Raw genomic sequence first — 21,629 nt, 5'->3', positions numbered from 1 at the left:
ACTTAGAGCCAGGTCTCCCTGGGGACAGCGGCTCCGCAGACAGTTTCCACCTATTTCTACTGTTCCTCTTGTTTCCTCCTCTGCCCACCAGCCCAGACCACCCGGATCTGAACCTCACCAACGCCTCGCGAGCTAGCAGAGCGAGAACACAGCAGCCCACCCCATCAGGAGCACTGTCCCTCTTCCACAGGACTGTGACCCTGCACAGTTCCAGGGCCACATTCATAGACACTGTACCCTGAGGTTGTATACTAGAACTGTCCCCTGCCTGTCTCTCCCGTGCTTGTTCTCCTCCAGGCCTCGAAAAAGAGGGAGAAGAGGGAGAATCCCATTGCTGCTTAGGAAAGTCACATGCCTCTGCTCCATTCATTTCTTTCTGAGCCCTGGAGTTACGCCATCGGTTAGGGAAGAAAGCTAAAGAACACTGACTCAGGGTTAAAAGTCCCATCTAACGTGTTCCATCTGCAAATTCAGCAAGTCAACGGGGCCCTGGACCGCTGATATCTAATGTGTAGACCGCATATATCTAATGTGTCATCGTTCATGTCATGTGGCACATGATTCATGTGTCATGGCTCAGTAACAGTCCTAGTTACTGAGGCTGGAGGTCAAGGGGAAGGTACCACCAGGCACAGTCTTTCCCCTTCCCTGTAAACACGTGGACGATGGCCATGGGCTTGACCGTGTTTCAGCCCGCTGTTACTACACGAGCACCCGATCTAAAGGAAGACGCAGGGCATTTTCAAGAGAGAGTAATAAAAAACGTCAGGCAAGACGGCTATAAACTTTGGTGTGGAAGAGAAGAACGGCCGAAATTAACAGAATATTTTTATTGGAATGATAACTTATGGCTTTTGAACACCTGTAAGACCCATGGTTCTGTATCAAAGCTCCACTGCCTCACAGCTGTCGCAGAGAACTTGCTGGAGAGGCCAGGTTAGCATACTTTCTGTTAGTATGTCAATTAATTGTAGGAAAGGGGTTGCTTCTGAAATGTCTGACGGGCTGCCTCTGTCAATGACCTCTATCCTTTTCAATGACCTCCTTCATAAAGGCAAATTCTAGCCCAAACTTAAGTCCATCTCACCGCTTGTTGTAGAAAGATGGATTCCAAATTAGTCCAGGGATGCTATACAGGTGCAGAGACTGTCCTGCATTCAATGGCCAGAAGAGCTGACTCTCGGGAAGCACTCAGACGTCTGGCCCACATGACCCATAGCCTGTGGTCAATACTACATTGTCTATCAAGGGTCTCAAGTTCACAGACACCGAACTGGTTGTGTAGCCAGCAGAGAAGACGTCAGCGATTTCCGAGCTTCCTCCACTCGGCAGGGGGTTCCACAGAGGTATTCGCCATCTTGAATCCAGAAATGGGGCCAAGCTGGGAATGGAAAACGTTGCAGAACCACACACACCCGGACGGAAGCCCCACAGGGCCTCTGTGTAGGCAGGCACCTGAGAAGTTGTCCCAGCACCTGCCCCAGTGGCACTGCTTCCTCCGCACGTAGCACCCGTCTGCAATCTAGACGTGGGGGAGGAAAGGGGTCCATTGACACACTTGGGTTTTCCCTTGGCGCACCTGTACGTGCGGCTCTTGTACCCTCATGGGAAGCAGTGTGGGGGACCAGCCACCACTCCGTGAGTAGCCCTCACAGCCATCGCTGGCCCTGCTCCTTTTCTGCACCAGAAGGGCACCCCCTCCCTGCCCCGAGGCACAGAGCTACTCAAGCCTCTTGCCTGACGAGTGCGGAGCCCCTGACCACCTCCACCCACCGCCCCTTTGGCCCTCCTCAAGCCCAGCTGTTCTTCAAGACTCCAACCCCATCCTTCCGCCATTCCACTCACTTCTCAAAAATGACAGTCTCACATACCACACGGCTGAGAAGGCGAGGAATGCGAGAACAATCACAACAGCCATGGAGCCCAGCCCAACGGCCACCATCTGCTGCGGCATGAACGACGAATCTGCGGGACAAAACCACACACTGAGGCCACAGCACACAGTCACGGCCCTCCTGGGAGGCACATGGGCACCTGTGCTCACTCCGTGCTAACCCAGAGCGTGACCCCATTTCACAAGCCATCCCAAGAAGGCCCAGAGTGCCTCTGCGCCCCCCTGAGTCGGCCCCTACGGTGTAGGCCTAAGGAAAACACAGTCGCAGGGTATTTCTGAAAAGGAAATGGAAAAACCAGGCCACATTCAAGTCACAGGGGATTAAAAAAAAGCTCATCTTCCTGTGCATACAAATACAGCAGACTGTGTTGTTTGTATTTGTCTTCTCTCAGTCAGCTGCACCTGAGAGATTTTCTGGGCAGTTCTCCTTTGCACTGAGGAAGAAGTCACTCTGACATCATATGGAATTTTGCTCCAAAAATGACAGGTGGCTCCCACAGTCAAATATAGCAAATGAGTCTGCCTGATGGATGGGGTCATCTGTCGAAGGATAGTACCTTCCTGCTCAGCCCAGCAGGTTGACATGAGGCTAAAGTAAGAAAATAAATGTAGAGCACCTGGGTGGCTCAGTCGGTTAAGCATCTGTCTTCAGCTCAGGTCATGGTCCCAGGGTCCTGGAATCGAGCCCCGCATCAGGCTCCCTGCTCAGTGGGGAGTCTCCTTCTCCCTCTACCTCTGGCTTGTGCATGTGCCTGCATACTCTCTCTCTTTCTCTAATTAATAAATAAAGTCTTTTTTTTTCAAAAGAAAATTAATGTAGACATTCTCTGAAAGACATACATATGTTCTATTTGGGGTTTATCATGTGTCAACTGCAGGGAGATCCTTTGCTACACACTGAAGAATACCCACACTTGAGTGGCCCATTATGGACCAAGTGACTGAATCAGAGCATCCTGTTCTACACCAAAGGGCTCATTTTAATTTGCAAACAACTGATGGAGCACTTACGATATGCCAAATACTGTCCTAATGACTTCTCCTGACCACCTAGGGAGTACTATAATAATAGTACCACGTATTACAATAATAGTGCCTGGCATCATAATAAGAGTACTACTATTATTTTACAGATGAGAGACCGAGGCATGGCATGGTTCAGCAACTTGTCCAAGAGCACACAGCTAATATACAAGAGTCAGGATCCAAACCTGAGCTGTCTGGCTCCAGCATCTTGGCTTTTTAACCACAACATTGTGCTTTCCCAGTACAGATCTGAACCCAGTTCTGTCTACAGCAGAGCAGGCCACGCTCCCCTTCAGAAGTCCAGGGTGCAAGCCCTGTACTTTGGGACACTGGCTGATGATGGTGGGGCCTCGGACTGTAGCAGTTCAAATTCCTCTTTAAAAGAACAAAGGTCCACATGCAATGGTGCGGCAGACGTTGGAAAGATCTTGGGGGCTGATGGTGCATACACAGAATTAAAAAAGAGAAACACCACCTCGCCATGGAAGAAATGTAAGAAAGTGCAACTAAGTCCAAATTCGGCCAGATGATTTGCTATGGTTGTCACTGTTGGGATATCAAATGATTTCCCTTTTCATTACCCTCCTTTTACTGATGCCCCAGGCATATGCTTAGTCTGTCCTCTGGGCCATCCAATGCTGCTTGGGAAGAGCTGAAACCCAGCAAAAATAAAGGTCTGCTAAGTAACAAGGAGGGGCCTGAGGGGAAAAATAGCAGCCCCTGAACGTGAGACCCTCAAAACATAGAAGACTCACTTCCCTGGCAGCAAGCGAGGCTCATCCGAGAACAGTCCCTCCTCCCTGACTCTCTCATCACCAAATCTGTGCTCTCCAGTACCGTAGCCACTGGCCACAGTGTGGCTGTTGAAAACTAAATTAGTTCCAGGGGCACCTGGGTGGCTCAGTGGGGTTAAGCCTCTGCCTTCAGCTCAGGTCATGATCCCAGCATCCTGGGATCAAGCCCCGCATCCAGCCCTCTGCTCGCAGGGAGCCTGCTTCCCTCTCTCTCTCTGCCTGCCTCTCTGTCTACTTGTGATCTCTCTCTCTGTCCAAAAAAAAAAAAAAAAAAAAAAAAAATTAAATAAATAAAAATAAAAATTAAGAAAAAAAAAGAAACCTAAATTAGTTCCAATTAAATAAAAAATTCTGTTTCTCAATCATATCATCTCAAGTGCTCAATTTCAAGTACGCATTTCAAGCGCCCAATAACCCCACATGGCTGGTTGCTGCCATATTGGACACTGCCGCTTTAAAACTTCCCGTCATTGCAATCTCCACAACCAGGTTAAGAGCAGTGTGGTTCTATTCTCTCACAGGATAGTGGCTCCAGCAAAAGCGGCCAGAGAATACATTTCTTGCTAAAAGGCTCTGCAAAACCCATTACCTTGTCAAGAGAGAGACCTTCCAGAAAAAACATGGCTGATATCGTTTGGCTACCTTTTCCAGAAGAAAAAGGCTTTGATATTTTAAAAAACCATACTACAGAATGGGAAGAGGGAGCTGTGGTTAAACCACAAAGCAGCAGAGAAAAAAATTGGGGGAGTGACTTGAATGGCTACCTATTAGAGCAGTGCAGGGTCAGCAGAAGAATGAATACACAGGCACAGAATAGTAGAGAAACAAACCCATGTGGATCAAATAATTTCCAAGTCAGGTTGTCCAAGTGTGTATTGAACACCCTAACTATGGGCTCTGGACAAGTTTTGCAGCCACTCTGGGTCTCAATTTCCCCACTAAGGATTGATCCAGTAACATGGGAATGATAATAATAGTACCTCCTTATAGGGTTATTATGAGAAATGCATGAGATAAGTCATGTCAAGCCTGTGCCCGAAACACAGTAGGCAATTGGCAAATGTTAGCTATGGTTCATTATTGGTGTTTTGTTACTGGTTCAAGTCATTGGGGGAATGATATATTATTCAGAATTAGTGTTGAGAAAACTGGCTAACCATTTAGAATACAGTAATTTAAAAAAAGAATACAGTGATTTTGATCATTAGAGCTTATACTATATTTAAATCTATATAAATATAAATAAATATAAATAAAATACTATATATAAATAAAATCCAGACAGATTAAAGACTTAAATGGGAACCTAAAGGAGTTAGAACAAAGGGTAAGTGAATCCTTATCTAAAATATTTATCTCAAGCAGGTACAAATTGTTTAAGCGTATTTACTAATGCAGAAACCCTAATGCTCCAATCATGGGATCTGCTGCTGTTTCTACCACAGAGCCACCTGCTAAAAGATCTTGCCTGGCCTTGACTTCAAGTTATCATCAACTATACATTGCGAGCTCTGTCTTTCTCATATGAAGTTCCCTGTTCTCTGCTCATCTCTGTTTGGCCTGAGTTTGCTCTTCAAGTTTCCCTAAAGATCACCTGCTGTAGTTCTCCATCTCACTTGCACATTTAAGAACCTGCTAGAATGTGCTTCATCTGTGTCAGAAGGCTTTAATTTATGTGAATCAGTTAGTTCTTATCTTGCTTTTAAAATGTCCCCTCACAAACCAACAAGAAAGAAGCAAAGTAGGAGTTGATGGACCTCTCTTTCTCTTGACCCTCCACTAGCAGGACACATTCACCCGAAGCAATGGGCCCACACAACTATGCCTTACTATGGACATAAATATTGGAAAATCTTTTTTTTTTTTTTAATTCTGCATAACATGGCTTGATGATTCTTGCTGGTATAGGTCTCTTGGTCTACTCTGTGTATGGGCTCTTTGAAAATCGGAGTCAGTGCAACCCAGAGCCCTTACAGGGTAGCCACACAAGATTCTTTAGGGACTTTCCCAGTTAATTCCTCACTGAGAAAATTTACAGCTGGACAATTCAAATTACATTTTTTCGAGCTTTGCCATCTTCTGGTTCCCTCCCTCTCATGGTTTCATGCCATAAATTCAAGCTTATTTTTCTTCTGAGTCACTTGCAGAATATGCTTTTGGAAACTCGAGTGAATCATGTGTTAAATCAGATTCGCAGTGACTCATTCTTGGAGAGAGTAAATCCATTAGGTTAAATGCTGCCACTCTCTTCAGAGTGGCTCCCAGAGGAGGTACAGGGTTCATGAGGCGTGACAGGGCGTCTCCGGGCTTCTCTTTGAACTCTTCCACTAATGCAAATGTCACAGGTGCTGAAGAGAAAGTTAGAAAGACTCCAGGCCCATCCTCAAGCTTCCGGACAGCTTGAGTACGTCCTGTAGCTATGGACATTTTTTCATGAATTTATATGAGCAGGGTCATTTCCTGAAAGCAATAATCCTGTTCTCCAAAAGGTACAAAGAATTTGCACCACGATGTTTAGTTAGTATGTTAAATTCCTCTCTGCTAGCCCAAGGTCTCCTCACTTGAGTTCTATTGCAGAGTGGGAGATGACAAAGGAGATCAAAGTAGGAAATTAATTTAGAGATACAGAACACCTGATGAATTAGCAACACTTTTGAATTCATTTTCTATTGCAGCCTAACAAATCACCATAAACTTAGCAACTAGCCCCCACTCATAACCTCGTAGTTCTGTGGGCCAGCAGTTCTGGCACGTTGTGAGTGGGTCCTCTGTTCAGCATCTTCCAAGACTAAAATCAGTATGTCAAAGTGGGCTGCATTCCCCTCTGATGCCTCTGGGGGAAGAATCTGCTTCCAAATCCTTTGCAGTTGCAGGACTGAGGTCCCCATATTCTTACTGGTGGCCAGCCATCGGCCACTCAGCTCCGACTGGCCAACCACATTCCTGCCATGTGGTTCCTTCCACCTTTGAAAACAGCAGGAGAAACCCTTATTTATGTCAGACTCACGTCGCCCTTTGAATCTCCAATCTCCTGTTTCTGACCTCTACATCCAGATTTAAAGGGCTCATGTGAGGGTCAGATGCATCTGGACAATCTCCCTCCTTGGGACCTTAATTATATCTTTGAATCCTTTCTCAGCAACACTTACAATAGCCTTTGAATAAGTAAGTAACTGAGAGGAAGTGGGTGAATACCAGTGGCCAGGAATTTGTGAGGCCACATTGTAATTCTCCCAACCACAATGATGCAGATTTAAAGTATGCGTGTGCATGTTTGTGTATGTGTGTATACATACTGGTGCACAGCCTACACAAACACATACACACTAGGCTATATCTTGATGTACATCTTCTCTGCCTCACTTAAATACTGCACTTACTGTGCTTCATTTTTCATCCAACCCTACTGCTGGTTGACCAGTAATCCTCCAATTCGATTCATTAAATTCTGATTAGGCACCGATGTGTGCCAGACACTGGTCCCGTTCTTCAAGTGCTCTCCCTCAGTGGTATGAAATCTACTAAGAAAAGACATGTGCACCAGTTGCTCTAGAGTATAGCAGAAAGGCTAGAGAGAGGGAGGGAGAAACAGAGCTCCTGCCCCACGGAGGAAATAAAAAAGGCTTCAGAGAGGACACTGCATTTGATTTTAACCTTGACAAACAGGTGGGATTATAATAAGCTAATAAACAGAGATTACAGGAAGGTTATAGGGCATTCCGGGTAGAAATAAATAGGTAACTGTATGAACAAAGACATTAAGGAAAGTAAGAAGAGACCATAACCAGAGAAGATGGGACACATCACTTCGAATGGAGAAGATGAGAGGTGACTAGAAGGGTGTGCTGGTGTCAGACTGAGGCCTGAGAAGCCAGTCTAAAATGTAACGGAGAACTTTGGGAAGAACCATCAGGAGAAATAACCAAATCAATGCTGCAGTTAGAAAGATGAGTCGGACGTGTAGGCTGGAGTAAAGAAGGAGCCCCTGAACACCGTGGTGGGCGAGAAGAAAGGAGGCTCTTCCAGTTATCCGTGCTACCGATATAAAGGCCTGTGCTCAGGGGGTGAACCCAGACATGAGATGGGCATACCCTAGGTGTGAAATGTGGGCTGAAAGGGAAAGGGGAGCCGTCACTAATGCGTCAGGGGTTTGACCCCTATGACGGAAGAGTGTTCTGTGAAAATAGTTTGCGATCATCTCCCATACATCAAATGACCTTCCCTTGTGACTCAAGAAATCAGAGTCAGTACTTTGTGGCTAGAAGGGATCTGAGAGATCTAGGTAAGAGGCAGCTGAGAACCAGTCAAGTTTAATATAATTTCAAAGACACTCGGCTGAGGAGCAGCAAGGCTCAAGCAAGGAAGTCCAGGCCTTTGCCTTTCCCCTCAAACCAACTGCTGGTTCCCGGGTAGTCATCACAAAGACCTGCTAGGGGCAATCTACATACGGTAAATAACAGAATTCGTCACTGGGCAAAGGTGAGAATGGGGCAGGTCTTGGCATGGATGAACTGGAACAAGTTCAGGACTAATCTGGATCCTAGTTCTCTCCAAATTACTTTCGGAGATGGCAGTCTACAACATTTCTGCAAAGAGGGACTACCAGAGGTGAGTGCACAACAGGTGGATATGTATGTCAGAATTGCCTTCAGCATTTTAAAAAATAGTGGGCTTCTCCATTATCTCTAGAGCCTTCCAAGAGTTCGAATGCAAAGTTTTGAGCTCTCTTTCAACACTGGTTCCTGGGCTGAGGAGGGTAAAGAAGGCACTACCAAAAGCCACTTAGATGTGTCCAAAGCAAAAATCCTTCCTGTTAATTTTATCACAGTAGCCAGCTCTTTGGCAATTTCTTCCACCAGTTGGAGTGTTTTCTAATCATATCAAACAGCTCCTGAAACCAGTGGATTCTGGAAGCTCTTTCTGTGCCTGTCCAGGAGGCTTGCAAATTCCATTCTTCTGATAAAAGCACCTCTTTCTGTGTAGAAACTGAATTCCCACCCTTAGAGCCTTAGGGAATACATTGGCTGAAAAATGTCCAAATATTGGAACATGTGGTTGTTTCTTGTGGCCTTCACTTAAATTCCAAGACAGGAAGCTTGGCCTATCTGCACACATTGGTGTAACAGCACTCACCTCTGTGAAGGGAGACCCTCACCAATTATGCTAAGTAAAATAAGTCAGACAGAGAGAGGCAAATACTATATGATCATAGTTATACATGGAATCTCAAAAGGCTGAACTCTATATAGAAATAGAGAGTAGTTGCCAGGGTCTGGGGGAGTGGAGAGAAATGGGGAGATGTTGACCAAGGGTTACAAAGTTCTAGTTACAAAATGAACAAGTACTGGGGATCTAATATTCAACATGGTAACTATACTTAATAATACTGTATTATAGGACTGAAAATTCCTAAGAGAGTAGATCTTAAATGTTCACACATACACAAATATATACACAATAATTATGTGAGGTGATGGAGATATTAACTAACCTTATTTTGGTCATGATTTTTCAATACAAATCAAATCATCACACTGTACACATAAAACTCAATGTTACATAAGTTGTATCTCAAGAAAGTAGAGGGGTGGGATGGGGGAGACCCTCGCCGCCTGGCAACCACAATCCAAGATGGCTGATGGTCAGGTAATGTGCCTTGCCCAGTAGGAAAGCCACGTCCTCTGCTCTTATTGAAGTTGGTATGAGTAGAGATAATAAGATGGGAAGTAAGATTAGAAGACAAGAAGACAAATGAAGGAAGCCTAATCTCCAGGTCCCTCCCAATCATTTCCTGCCGAGCACCCTCTACTGACAAGGTAACAGATCCCCCATTGTAAAGTGCCCTTTGTTGGAATCCTTCTGGAAGCAGGGTTATGTGGGCACTTCCTCACCACAGCAGCCTATTGTTTCACGCTGCTCTGAAGTAAGGGGCAGGATGTAACGGGTTAAACTGATACTCCAAGCTAAGAGCAAAATTCCTCAGGCTGTTGCCAGGACTCATAAACCACAAAGAAAAGGTCCAGATGCAAAGGTCATAAACTTGACAAGATTTCTGGTGTTAGCTACAAACTCATGGAATTCCTGGGAATCAAATCCACTGGCTGGTTGCCTGTTGGTTGAAAGAAATGTACTGCCAGGGAAATCCCACATCTGGCAAACACCGAGCCACGATTGCTCAATCCCTGAGGCAATTCTCCTCCCCACTGGACAACTGCCCAGGCCAGGAAGAAGCATAGCACTCGGCCCGACCTCCTCCCTGCAGCATCTTATGCACAGACAGCTTTGGAGAAAAGGGATAGGGCACTTTCCCAGGAAAAAACTGAGGCGGCCCAACTAAGTAACCAAGTGACTCACTCTGCCACCAGCCAGGGGATGCTTGCTCTTCCTATCCAACAGGATGTGGTCCTTGTTCTGGGCCCCCTGTTCACTGCACTGCACTATCTTTTCTTCCTTTCTAACTGGTGTGCTTATCCAGTCTCCCCTTTCACATTACGGACTGCGGTTTGAGAATGCTTACATTTGGCACTTAGTTACCGATTGCGAGTGGATCGTGAGAAGTCCACCTGCATTGGATCAAGAGGACTGGACACCACCAGCAATCCTGGTCATGGAGCTGGATGCAGTAACAGACCCACCTTTGAGTTGTCTTCCAACTGAGTTCCACTTTTGGTTGTTCAGAGGATAATTCTCCCATAATGGGGGGTGTTTTTCCTAAAAGTGTATGTGGGGAAGCCTGGGTGGTGCAGTGGGTTGGGCACCCAACTCTTGGTTTCATCTGGGGTCTTGGTCTCGGGGTTGTGGGATGGAGACCCACGTCAGGCTCCCAGCTCGGCATGGAGTCTGCTCAGGACTCTCTCCATCTCCCTCTACCGCTCTCCACCCCCGCACCCTCTCTCTTTCACTCTTTCCCTCTCTCCAAATAAATAAATAAAATCTTTAAAAGAAAATTATACATGTATGGGTGAGCTCATGCTAAGCAGCTAAAAGGCTCGGAGTAGTGGACTGTTGTGGCTCTTCGAATTGGTCTGCCAGCATGTTTTTCTGCGCCTCTTTTCCTGATGGGGATCGTGTCCACCTCTCGAAGCAATCCTGGGGAGGCTGTCAATCACACTGATTTGCCCTCAACCAGCCATATGAGTAAGCCCCAAATCCAAGGTAGGCTGTTCATAGTGCCTCTAGAGTACCCTAAGAGGGGTACTCGTCATCCCACAGACGGTCACTTAATCTAGGAGGAAAGATTCTTTCCCTGAATTGAAAAACCTTCTGTTCCCACTGAAGTTGCTAAACTGGGCAGCTGGTGGCCGTCCCTCTCCCTCACGTGGCTTACTGTAGAAGAAAATGAAGCCAACTCGGAAGCTGAGAGCAGAGACAAAGGCAGAGTGTCCCACTCATGGTGTCAAGTCCCAAGTGTCAGTTCCTGGAAGCCTGGTGATGTCACTCTGGGGCCAGGTCCATAAGCTCCCCACCCCACATCCTTTTCAGCTATGGATTTTTGCTTAAACTAGTGTGAGATGGGTTTCTGTCACTTGTGATGACTTAAAAAGAAATCTCATTAACATAAACTTGGTGCTGCAGACTGGAGAGAAGGAAGGACAGGATGCTTAGGCAGAAAATGGCTTTACCTTTCACTTGAGCCCAAACCGCACAGGAGCATCTTCTCACCTATAAAGAGAAACACAGCAACACGTTTAACGAGGCAGCACAGAACATCAGTTTAAATAATACACTGCAGCCCGGGAAGTTTAGTGGGTTTTTTCTCTTTTAATTTGGATTAAAATATCCTCCTCTTGCTCTAACATCTTATAGTTGAACCATGTAGTGACTAAGCATTGGAGGAATTGACATGGGTAGCAGTGACAGAAGTGACCCTAGGGATCAATTCTGCAGCTTTTCAACAGATCTCAGAAAGCATACACTATGGGTAAACAACAGAAATGGCCATGAGCTTCATTCTCCTTGCCGGCTCTGAGCAACTGGCACTGACTGCCTACAAAGGATGTTGAAAAAGATTCTGAGGTCCCCTCCCAAGTCCCGTCCATGACGTCCCATCCATGTGAGGTCCCATCCACGTGACAGTGACAGTGATGCCCGCGATAGGCAAGGCTATGGGAAGCCTTCGTAAATAATACTTTACCCGTCTAGATGATACTTATCTGGCCAACATCTACAGACTCACTGAAATGAGATACCTTCTTTCCTTCTCCCCCAGCTCTTCTATGCATACTTGTCTGTTAGGAACACTGGGATTACTCAGCAAAATGTTCACTAAACAGGGGTCAGGAAAGATCTCTCCAACTTCAAAGTGAACACCTTGGGTAGTCTGGTTTTATTAAAAATTGAAAAAAAAAATAGATTTACCCTGAAAAATGCTGGGGAAAGTTTGAAATGGCCGTAAGCTCTTGCATGTGACTAAATTTTGCCTGGGTGCTAAGTGCCTCAAGGGCATCTAGTGGAAAATCATAGGCAAGAATAACCAGTGAAAGGGGACTCAAGTAGTTGGGCAGGCACTACAGAACTGACTGTACTGAAGGAGAGAAACTGGTGGGCCAGGTGAAGAAGGAAGCGCATTAAAATAGAGTGTCGTAACCAGATTTACCTTTTAAGACCCTCATTCTGGCAGTTGTATGGAGCAAAGAGACAGAATAAGAGACAGGAAGATGAGTTAGAAAATTGATGTTCCAAAAAAAAAAAAAGAAAGAAAAGAAAAGAAAGAAAGAAGGAAAGTTGATGTTCAGGCAAGAGATGCCAAAGGTTAAACATGGTTAAGGAAGAAGGAGAAGAAAGGGTGATTTTACACAGTTATGAAGGTGGTAGAACTGACAAAATTTGATGTGCACTAGACAAGAAGATAAAGAGAGAGGAGATAAGAATGATTCTTTGATTTCTGTCTTAGCAACTGGGAGCATGGTGATGCTATTTACTGGGACAGATACACAGAAGGAAAGACAAACTGGGAGAATCAGAAAAACAAAGTTCGTGGTGTCAAACTTTACTACAAAGCCGAAGTAATCAAAACCAGGTGGTGCTGGCATTAAGACAGACATATAGAACCAATACAGTAGAATGGAGTCCAGGGATCAACTCCTGCATGTGTCAAATAATTTACGACAAGGGTGGCCAAGAACATTCAATGAGAAAGGGAAATCTTTTCAACAAATTGTGCTGGGAAAACTAGACATCCCCATCCAAAAGGATGAAGGGGGACCCCGACCTAACACCACACACAAAAACTAACTCAAAATGGATCAGATCCAAATATAAGACTCAGAACAGAAGAAACTGTGGAGAAAAGGCATCAGCAAATTGGATTTAGCGATGATTTCTTGGATAGGACATCAAAGGCATGAGCAGCAAAAGGAAAGACAAACTGGACTTCATCAAAATTAAAAGCTTCTGAGGATGTGAAGCAAAAAGAATGTCTGTGCACCATTAGTGGGATGCAAACCTGTGTGGCCACTGTGGAGAACAGTAGGCAGGGTCCTCAAAAAATTAAAAATAGAACTAACCAGTAATGTCACTGCTCGGTGTTTACCCAAAGAAAAGGAAAACACTGAATTGGAAAGATACACACTCCTCTATCTTTACTGCAGCATTATTTACAACAGCCAAGATATGAAAGCAATTCAAGTGTCCATGAAGAGATGAATGGATAGAGAAGATGTAGTGTATATATACATAATGGAATATTACTGAGCCATAAAAAGGAATGACATCTTACCATTTGCAATGACATGAATAGACCTAGAAGATATAAGGCTAAGTGAAATGAATCAGAGAATGACAAAGACCATATGATTTCACTCATATGTGGTATTTAAGATATAAATTTTTAAAAAGAAACAACAACAAACCAGACTTTTAAATATATAAATATATATTTAAATATATCAAAGAGAACAAACTGGTGGTTGCCAGAGGAGAGGTGAGTGGGGAGATGAGTGAAATAAATGAAGTGAATTAAGAGGACACGTATCACAATGAGCACTGAGTAATATACGGAATTGTTAAATCACTATATTGTACACTTGAAACTAATGTAACACTATATGTTAATTACACTGGAATTCAAAAACAAAGATGTTGGAATGTTAAAAAAAAATAAGGAACATTTGTACATCAAAGGGCATTTATTGACAGAGTAAAAAAGGCAGCCCACAGAATAGAAGAAAATATCTGCACATTGCAAATCTCTTAAGGGATTAATATCCAGAATATATAGAGAATTCCTAACACCCAGCAACAAAGAAATAAATAACTCAATTCCAAAATGGGCAAAGGACTTGAATAACCATTTTCCCAAAGAGGATATACAAGTTGTCAAAAGCACAAGAAAAGACACTCAACATTGCTAATCATTAGAGAAACAGAAGCCAAAACCACAAAGAGATACCATCTCACATCCATTAGAAGGCCCATTATCAACACAGAAAACAGCGGGTCTTGGGGAGGATGTGGAGAAAATGGAACCCTTGTGTACTGTCGGTGAGAATGTAAAATGGTACTGCTGCTCTGGAAACTACTGTGGCAGTTCTTCAAAAAAACAAAAACAAAAACAAAAAACAAAGAGAATGATCACATGATCCAATGATTCCAAGTGTAAATGCCCCAAAGAACTGAAAGTGGGGACTCAAAGAGATATTTGTACACCCATGTTCATTGCAGCCTTATTCAGAATAGCCTGAAGACGGAAGTAACCCAAGTGTTCAACCGCAGATGAATGGCTAAACAAAATGGTGTGTACACACAGAGTAGAATATTAAAAAGGGAAGAAATTCTGACACAATGCTACACCATGGGTGAACTTTGAGGACATGAAATGAAATAAGACAAATAATGTATAATTCTTTTTTTTTTTTAAAGATTTTATTTATTTATTTGACAGACAGAGATCACAGGTAGGCAGAGAGGCAGGCAGAGAGAGAGGGGGAAGCAGGCTCCCTGCTGAGCAGAGAGCCCATTGTGGGGCTCGATCCCAGGACCCTGAGATCATGACCTGAGCCGAAGGCAGAGGCTTTAACCCACTGAGCCACCCAGGCGCCCCGATATAACGTATAATTCTACTTCTATGAGGTACCTGGAGTAGTCGAATTCCCAGAGACAGAAATTAGAAGAGTAGTTGTCAGGGTTTGGGGGAGGCAGGGAGAAAAGAGTCCCTGTTCAATGGCTACAGTGTTTCAGTTTGGCAAGATGAAAGGAGTTCTGGAGATGGCATGCACAATAACACGAACGTACTTAACGCTAATAAACTGTACACCTAAAAACTGTTTCCATGGTAAATTTTGTTCTACGTATTTTACCACCATTAAAAATAAAAATTGAAAATAAACCACTACTAGATGCTCTGGAATTAAATGGTGGAAATGGTTGTGCCATTTTGTGAATATACTAAAAACCACTAAATTGTATACTTCATTTTTTTTTCACCATCTTTTTTTTTTAAAGATTTATTTATTTATTTATTTGACAGACAGAGATCACAAGTAGGCAGAGAGGCAGGCAGAGAGAGAGAGGGAAGCAGGCTCCCCGCTGAGCAGAGAGCCCGATGCGGGGCTCGATCCCAGGACCCTGAGATCATGACCTGAGCCGAAGGCAGTGGCTTAACCCACTGAGCCACCCAGGTGCCCCTTTTTTTCACCATCTTAACCATTTTATTAAAAAAATTTTATATGGGTATAGTTGACATGCAACATTACATTAGTTTCAGGTGTACCACTTAGTCATTTGACAAGTTTATAAAAGATGCTATGTTCACACCAAGGTAACTACCATCTGTTCCATTATATCACTATCACCATATCATTAATGATACTCCTTACACTGTAAATTATATACTTCAAATGGCTGATTAATATGGTACGTGAATTGTAGCTCCATAAAACTCTTCAAAAAAGAAAAATAAATAGTTCACTACTAATTTTAATATGACTATAATACTAATAGATTGGAAACCCATAGGGGAAGTAAATGCAATTCAAAACTGCAAGTCCCAATATAAATTTTTTCACAACCCCTTCGCCTCCTTAGCCTCCCAAAGACCAAGCACATGTTCTACTAAGCTATATGAAAAAGAGGTATCCATGACATCACTGAAAAGTTTCCCATAAACTAGGATTCTTATCCTAACCTCTCACTTAATTACCTGTGTTATGGATTGGATGTTTGGGTCACTCAAAGTTCATATATTGAAGACACAGTCCCCATTATGATGGTACTTGGGAGTAGGGCCTTTGGAAAGTAATGAGGTTCAGATAAGGTCGTGAGGGCAGGGACTCTGTGATAGGATCAGTGTCCACATAAGATGAAGAAGACTGACCAGAGCTGGACTGCACGCTTTCTACCATGTAAGGACACAGCAAGATGGCCACTTTCTGAAAGCCAAGAAGAGGGCCTTACCAAGGAACCACATCAGTTGGCACCTTAATTTTAGACTTCTCATCTTCCAAAGCTGTGACAAATACATTTCTGTGGTTTAAGCCACCCAGCCTATGGTATTTTGTTATGGCAGCCCATGTGTCCTCATGTACCTCTTAGACCAAAGTCCCGATCTGGGACAGCAGCTCTCTGAGCACTCTCTACACTGTACTAATGTTGTACAGCTAGTGCTAGATCTGCGGCTAGAAATGCCACGCAGGATCTCCAGCTAAGCTCCAGCGAGAAGGCCCTGTTTGAGTCATAAACACCTTTTAAACAAGTTCAGGGAAATACATTCTGGGCTTTAGCCTGCCAATTCTCAATTCCTACGTTACTGTCACAAAATACTACCAAATCTCTTGGCTACTTGTACATATTCTTTTCTTTTTTTACTTGTGTCATATTCTTAAAAGTAACCGCTGGTTTACCATCAAGCATGATAATGGCGCGTTAGACTGGTGTCCTACACAGAACTTAACAGAGTACGTGTCAGTTTTAAATATGGTATGGGGACGCCTGGCTGGGCCAGTCAATTAAGCATCTGACTATTGATCTCAGCTCAGGTCTTGACTTCAGGGTTGTGAGTTCAAGCCCTGGGTTGGGAAGGAAAAAAGGAAGGGAAAAAGAAAGGAAGGAAGGAAGGAACCTTATACTCAAGATGGCTTCAATTCATCAGTCAAGTGATGTTTCTATTAATATAATTTTCTTCTAGTTTCCATTCCCAGTCTATATGAATTTATGTCATACTTTGAGTTCTCCTGGGGCAACCATCACAACGGTTCTTCAAGATCTTTCACCTGACTCACTGATTCAGCTCTTGCTATCCTGCTTGGCCAGCACACTATCTTTCCTCACGATGCAATGACTCCATAGTTCTGATCTCATGAAAGAACCACCCCTGGAATAAAGTAGGCTTTCTAAGGATGAGGAGAGGTGGGTGTGGCCAAAGCAGTCAAGAAAGCAGAAAATAGGGCAGCACTGACGTTCAAAAGGAAGCCTCTCCTTCCTGCTTCTGAGAGGGTGCAGGGAGGCAGCAGCCTGGCAGCAGCACAGGGAAGTGACACTTCACACCATCAACCACCTTCAAGGTCTCACCAGCCCATAATTTATGCAGGCAAAGTATTCAACACATCTTTCTGGTTGGTACATGCGGTGTCCATCTCAAATACCGGGGAAGCAAATGTTCAAACATCTACATTTCACACGAAGAAGAAAATAGAGAATTCATGAGTTTTTAAAGAGGTGTACCTTATTCCATTCACTTGTGATTCGCAGTATGATGCAGTAATCATTCCCTTTTTTCAAAGGTGCATTATAGTATTTCCCGTAGTACAGCCTGTCTCCAATAGACATCTCCATGGAGTCATCTGGAACATCTTTGGCCAGTAGTTCTGCAGCCACATACCCTTCAGCATCAGAAGTGTTGCTAAAGAATGAGGCGGCCCCTTCAGAATCACACAAAAAGGTGCTTTGGAGCGTCAGGGGAAGCACTAACACCTGATATGAACTGAAAAAAGGAAAGAAAAAGAAAAAAGAAAATGTCTATCAGACCCTTGCTTGGGAGAGTCATTCACTCAATTATTCACATTTACTGAGCACCTGCTATGAGCGAGACACTTTTGTGGGCACTGGAGACACATCACCAGACAAGAAAAAGTCTTTGCCCCTGGGGGAGGGGGGTGCAGATTTACAGTCTGGGAGCGCCAACACTTAGGGAACTCCAGTCTGGACCTCCAGTGCTAATGCCACACGACGCAATGTGTTGTCGTCAGGTTCCGCCAAAGATAGATGCCAAGTAAACCTTCTTTAGCCAGGAGGGGCTGCTCCACATACAGCTACCCAGAGAGGGCACGCTGTATACCTTCTCTCACAGTGGTTTCCACATGGGGGAAAAAAAAAAAAAAGCCCAGCTGTGGAAAGGGTTTAGCAGTCACAAGGAGGCTGCCTGTCTACAAGCGTTAATGTACTAAGCCTGCAGAAAGGCTCAATCACATGGTAACCTGAAATGGAACTCATGTGACCTACATTCCTTCCAGGGCCCAGATACCAAAGTTCATGTGAAATAAATGACAAGCAAGGAGCGCCAAGTCACTGTGCGTTAATCTAGTCCGACCGTGTCCTGAAACAGCCAGAAAGGTAAAGTGTCATGTGTACATTGTGAAACTGTCCCCTGAACACGGACAGAGAAGCACACCAGCCAGCAAGTATCCTTCTGTGTTTTCTTTGTTGTTGATTCTACCAAACACAAACCCTGTCAGGGAAAGGAGGTGTAAGAATAAAAACACCAAGTACGAATCGCGCCTCCTTTTTCATCCCCTCCCTTCCGTCCTGCTGTCCTGCCTCCAGGAGAGCACGAGTCTAAACATCTGCTTTCTCTATCAGGCCTGACAGCAGGGATCTAAGAGACTTCCTCCTGTACCCTTGCAAACCCTTACCCAGGTCTCTGGCTGAGGCCAACTCCCCACTAATGTTTCTTGAGTTGATGTTTCCGTAAAGAGGAAAAGCATGCATGAGTACCAAAGATGATTAGGGTCATTTCCAAACCATGAGGCCACATAATCTATTTTACTAGTAAGTATACAACTTCCTATTCCACATTCTTAATGCCCCATCTCCTGCTTCCTAAAAGACCATGAGTCACTAGGTTAAGAAAAGGGAGCCCTCCATGGCAGTTCGTCCTAGACTTGGAAAGTCTCCATCCCAAACATCCTATGTGTCCTCCGGGCCCTGATTTCCACCAAGTCTGGGCTCACTTTCCAGGAAAGAACTTTCCACAAAAGGTAAAAGATCAAGCCTGCAGGGCGGGGAGATGCTACTGCCTCCACCAGTAAACATCTCCAAAGCGTCCACCACCTACAAGGGAATGCTTGTAACGATACACTTCCCTGGAGACTTGAAGACATCCCTAGGAATCATGGCCGCAGGTAAGGGAGTAAATGGTGCGGGCTCCATGCTGTCCTCAAACTCCTCTTCCAATCCATCTTGCCTTGTGGATGTTGGCGTTCAAGGGCAACTTCAAGCCTCACCTTTGGTTCTGGACATTAGAGGCACCATTCATGGGGCATAAAGCAGTCTCCCCAGTTAGCATGATCATAATCACCTATGCTGCTTGATAATGACACAGATTTCCAGCCCCCATTCCAGACCTAATGAATCGAAATCTCCAGGAGCTGAGTCTGAGAATTTGTACTGCTGATAAGGCACCCCAGGTTATTTCTATAAGTTGGCAATTGTGGGAGACACTAGCATGACGAGAACCCAGGAACAGAATGCATCATTTGCCCGAGATCACCAAGCTAGGGAGGGGAGCTTTGGTCCCAGGGCCCTGTCCCACCATGTTCCCCACACCCCTATCCCCCTCCCCGAAGCATGTAGAAAGCAGACTCGGGCCTCTCCCACACTGGCAAAGCTGCTCCCCCAGCTCAAACCAGGTAGTCAGGGAGAGGAAACTGCTCCATTTGCCTGTTGGTAATTAACCCCGATGACGTTAGGGAAGCAGTTGTGGCTGTTTGGATGACTGTTCTGGAAAGACTTCTCCCCTCTTTCTCACCGCCACCCTCCCTGGAATGACTCACAGATCTCCACTTCCTGTTTTGGAGGCACTGGAGGGCACATTAGCCACAAGGATAGACTATCATCTGGCTTCTTTTTTTTTTTTTTTTTTGGTCTTACATAATTATTTGGCCTACATATTACGCTTGCTCTTGCAAAGTCTCTTGGGCAGTGATATCATAACTTCTGTTCTCCTCATAGCAACAGAATGTCAGGGCCTTCCAGTAACTCATCAGGAATCAACATAGGCAATATCCATGCCTGGAAAAACCCTTGAGAACTTACTGCACTTAAACTAAAGAAAAGACAGAAAAAGCCTAAGTTTCATTATCAAGAGATACACAGAGGTGCCTGGGTGACCTAGTCGGTTAAGTGACTCATTCTCAGCTTGGGTCTTGATCTCACGGTTATGAGTTCAAGCACCACGCTGGGCTCCACACCACGCATGGAACCTACTTAAAATTAAACAAACAAATAAAAAAGAGACACATAGATAATATACCCAGACTTTCCTTTTTATAATTTTATAGTATCTGCTCGAATATACTAAAGGGTCATTAGACTAACAGGTCAAGAATGACATAAGGCAATGAAGGTTAGGTCAAGGATGGCAAGGTTATTGCCATGTCCTTGCCTTATTCCTGTGAGCACGGGGCTTATCTCTCCAGGGGAACCTCTATCTTCCTTTCTAAAAAAAAAAAAAAAAAAAGGAATAACTCTGCTTTTCTAATCCAGGCAAGACCCTGTAAATAAAATGCTTAATGGAACGCAATGTAGTTCTCCAAGTTGGGTGAATTAATTATATCTTAATACCATGTGGAATGCCAGAAACAGTCACTAGCTGCATAGTGTCTTGCCCATAACTCAATGTGTGGATGAATTAAGAGAATTATCCGAATGGGCCTTTCAGATCCACCACACAAAGATCATCTTTAAATGAAATGCTGCCCCTGGACCACCATCACCGAGAGACACCGAGGTGAGTGTAAAGGATTAAAGCCTTACACATCACGCGCAATCAATGCTTGTCCGGCCAGTGACCAAAGGAAGGGATCTCATTTGTTGAGCTAAGCTGCCTGAATGCCTATCTCTGGCCCCTTAGGAGTCTCCCTATTCATTTGGAAGGATGCTGGTTGGAACTAAAGGCCCAGTGTATGCCTAAGGAATCACAGACAAGAGTCCCTGATTGCCCTGCCCCAACCATTCAAGTACAGCACCTTAGAAGCCCCCTCCTCCATCAAACCAAAGCTTCCAAGACTCTCCATGAGAATATCCAGGCCACCACGGGAAAGGGGCCACTACCTACCTGATAGGTCCATTTTTCTCCTTGGCTTTCCTCAGTTTCAGACGGGGTAGAGGCCCTCCATGCACTGTGACAAAGTCTACTTCCGGAGGGGGAGGCTCTGAAAACAAATCGGAAAGAGGAAAAGGGTGTGACTGGAATGAGTGGAAGTATGACGAAAGTGGTCCTCACGGGGCCACTGCAAGGGAAGTCAACATAAGAAGTGATGAGTGTTTTCGGACACCTGTTACCACACGGATGAGTCCTGAAAACATTATGCTACATGAAACAAGCCAGACTCCGAAGGATGATCCCTCTCCTGTGCAACATCTGGAACAAACTCACAGACCCAGAAGTAGGTTAGAGGCTGCTGAGGACTGAGGGGTGGGTAGGCAAGGGGGAGTTAGTTGCTTAATGACCAACAGTTTCTGTTTGGAGTGACGACAAGGTTCGAGAAATTGACAGTGGTGAGGATTTACAACATTGTGAAGGGACTTAATGCCAATACACTCTGTGCCAGGAAATGGCTGAAATGGTACATCTTATGTTATATATGTTACACAATGGTTTGTGTGTGAGTTTTTTTTAAGTGATGCCCCAGTGCTGACAGAGGGCGCACACAGTGGGGCTGACAGTTAACGTGCTGGGCAAGTTCCTATTTGGCAGGCAA

General features: G+C 44.6%; 1 protein-coding gene across 5 annotated transcripts in view; it reads right to left on the bottom strand.

Moving 5' to 3' along the window:
• Positions 1–810: 810 nt before the first annotated feature.
• SUSD1 (sushi domain containing 1) overlaps positions 811–21,629 on the bottom strand; it is a 138,275-nt gene continuing 117,456 nt past the window's right edge. For 4 of the 5 annotated variants that reach the window (XM_032308466.1, XM_032308464.1, XM_032308463.1 and 1 more), the window contains exons 13-17: positions 20,984–21,080; positions 17,374–17,632; positions 11,337–11,376; positions 1,846–1,965; positions 811–1,522 (exon numbers count right to left, since the gene is read on the bottom strand). In XM_032308466.1, coding sequence (XP_032164357.1) covers positions 1,260–1,522; positions 1,846–1,965; positions 11,337–11,376; positions 17,374–17,632; positions 20,984–21,080 — 779 coding nt within the window. In that variant the 3' untranslated portion in view covers positions 811–1,259. The remainder of the gene's footprint in view (positions 1,523–1,845; positions 1,966–11,336; positions 11,377–17,373; positions 17,633–20,983; positions 21,081–21,629) is intronic. The other variant, XM_032308467.1, reaches the window with a different exon arrangement.

The sequence above is a fragment of the Mustela erminea genome, chromosome 12 (genome assembly GCF_009829155.1).
Source record: "Mustela erminea isolate mMusErm1 chromosome 12, mMusErm1.Pri, whole genome shotgun sequence".
Lineage (NCBI taxonomy): Eukaryota > Metazoa > Chordata > Mammalia > Carnivora > Mustelidae > Mustela > Mustela erminea.
Note: the sequence above shows the minus strand (reverse complement) of the source record. Positions and strands in the feature narration are given on the sequence as shown.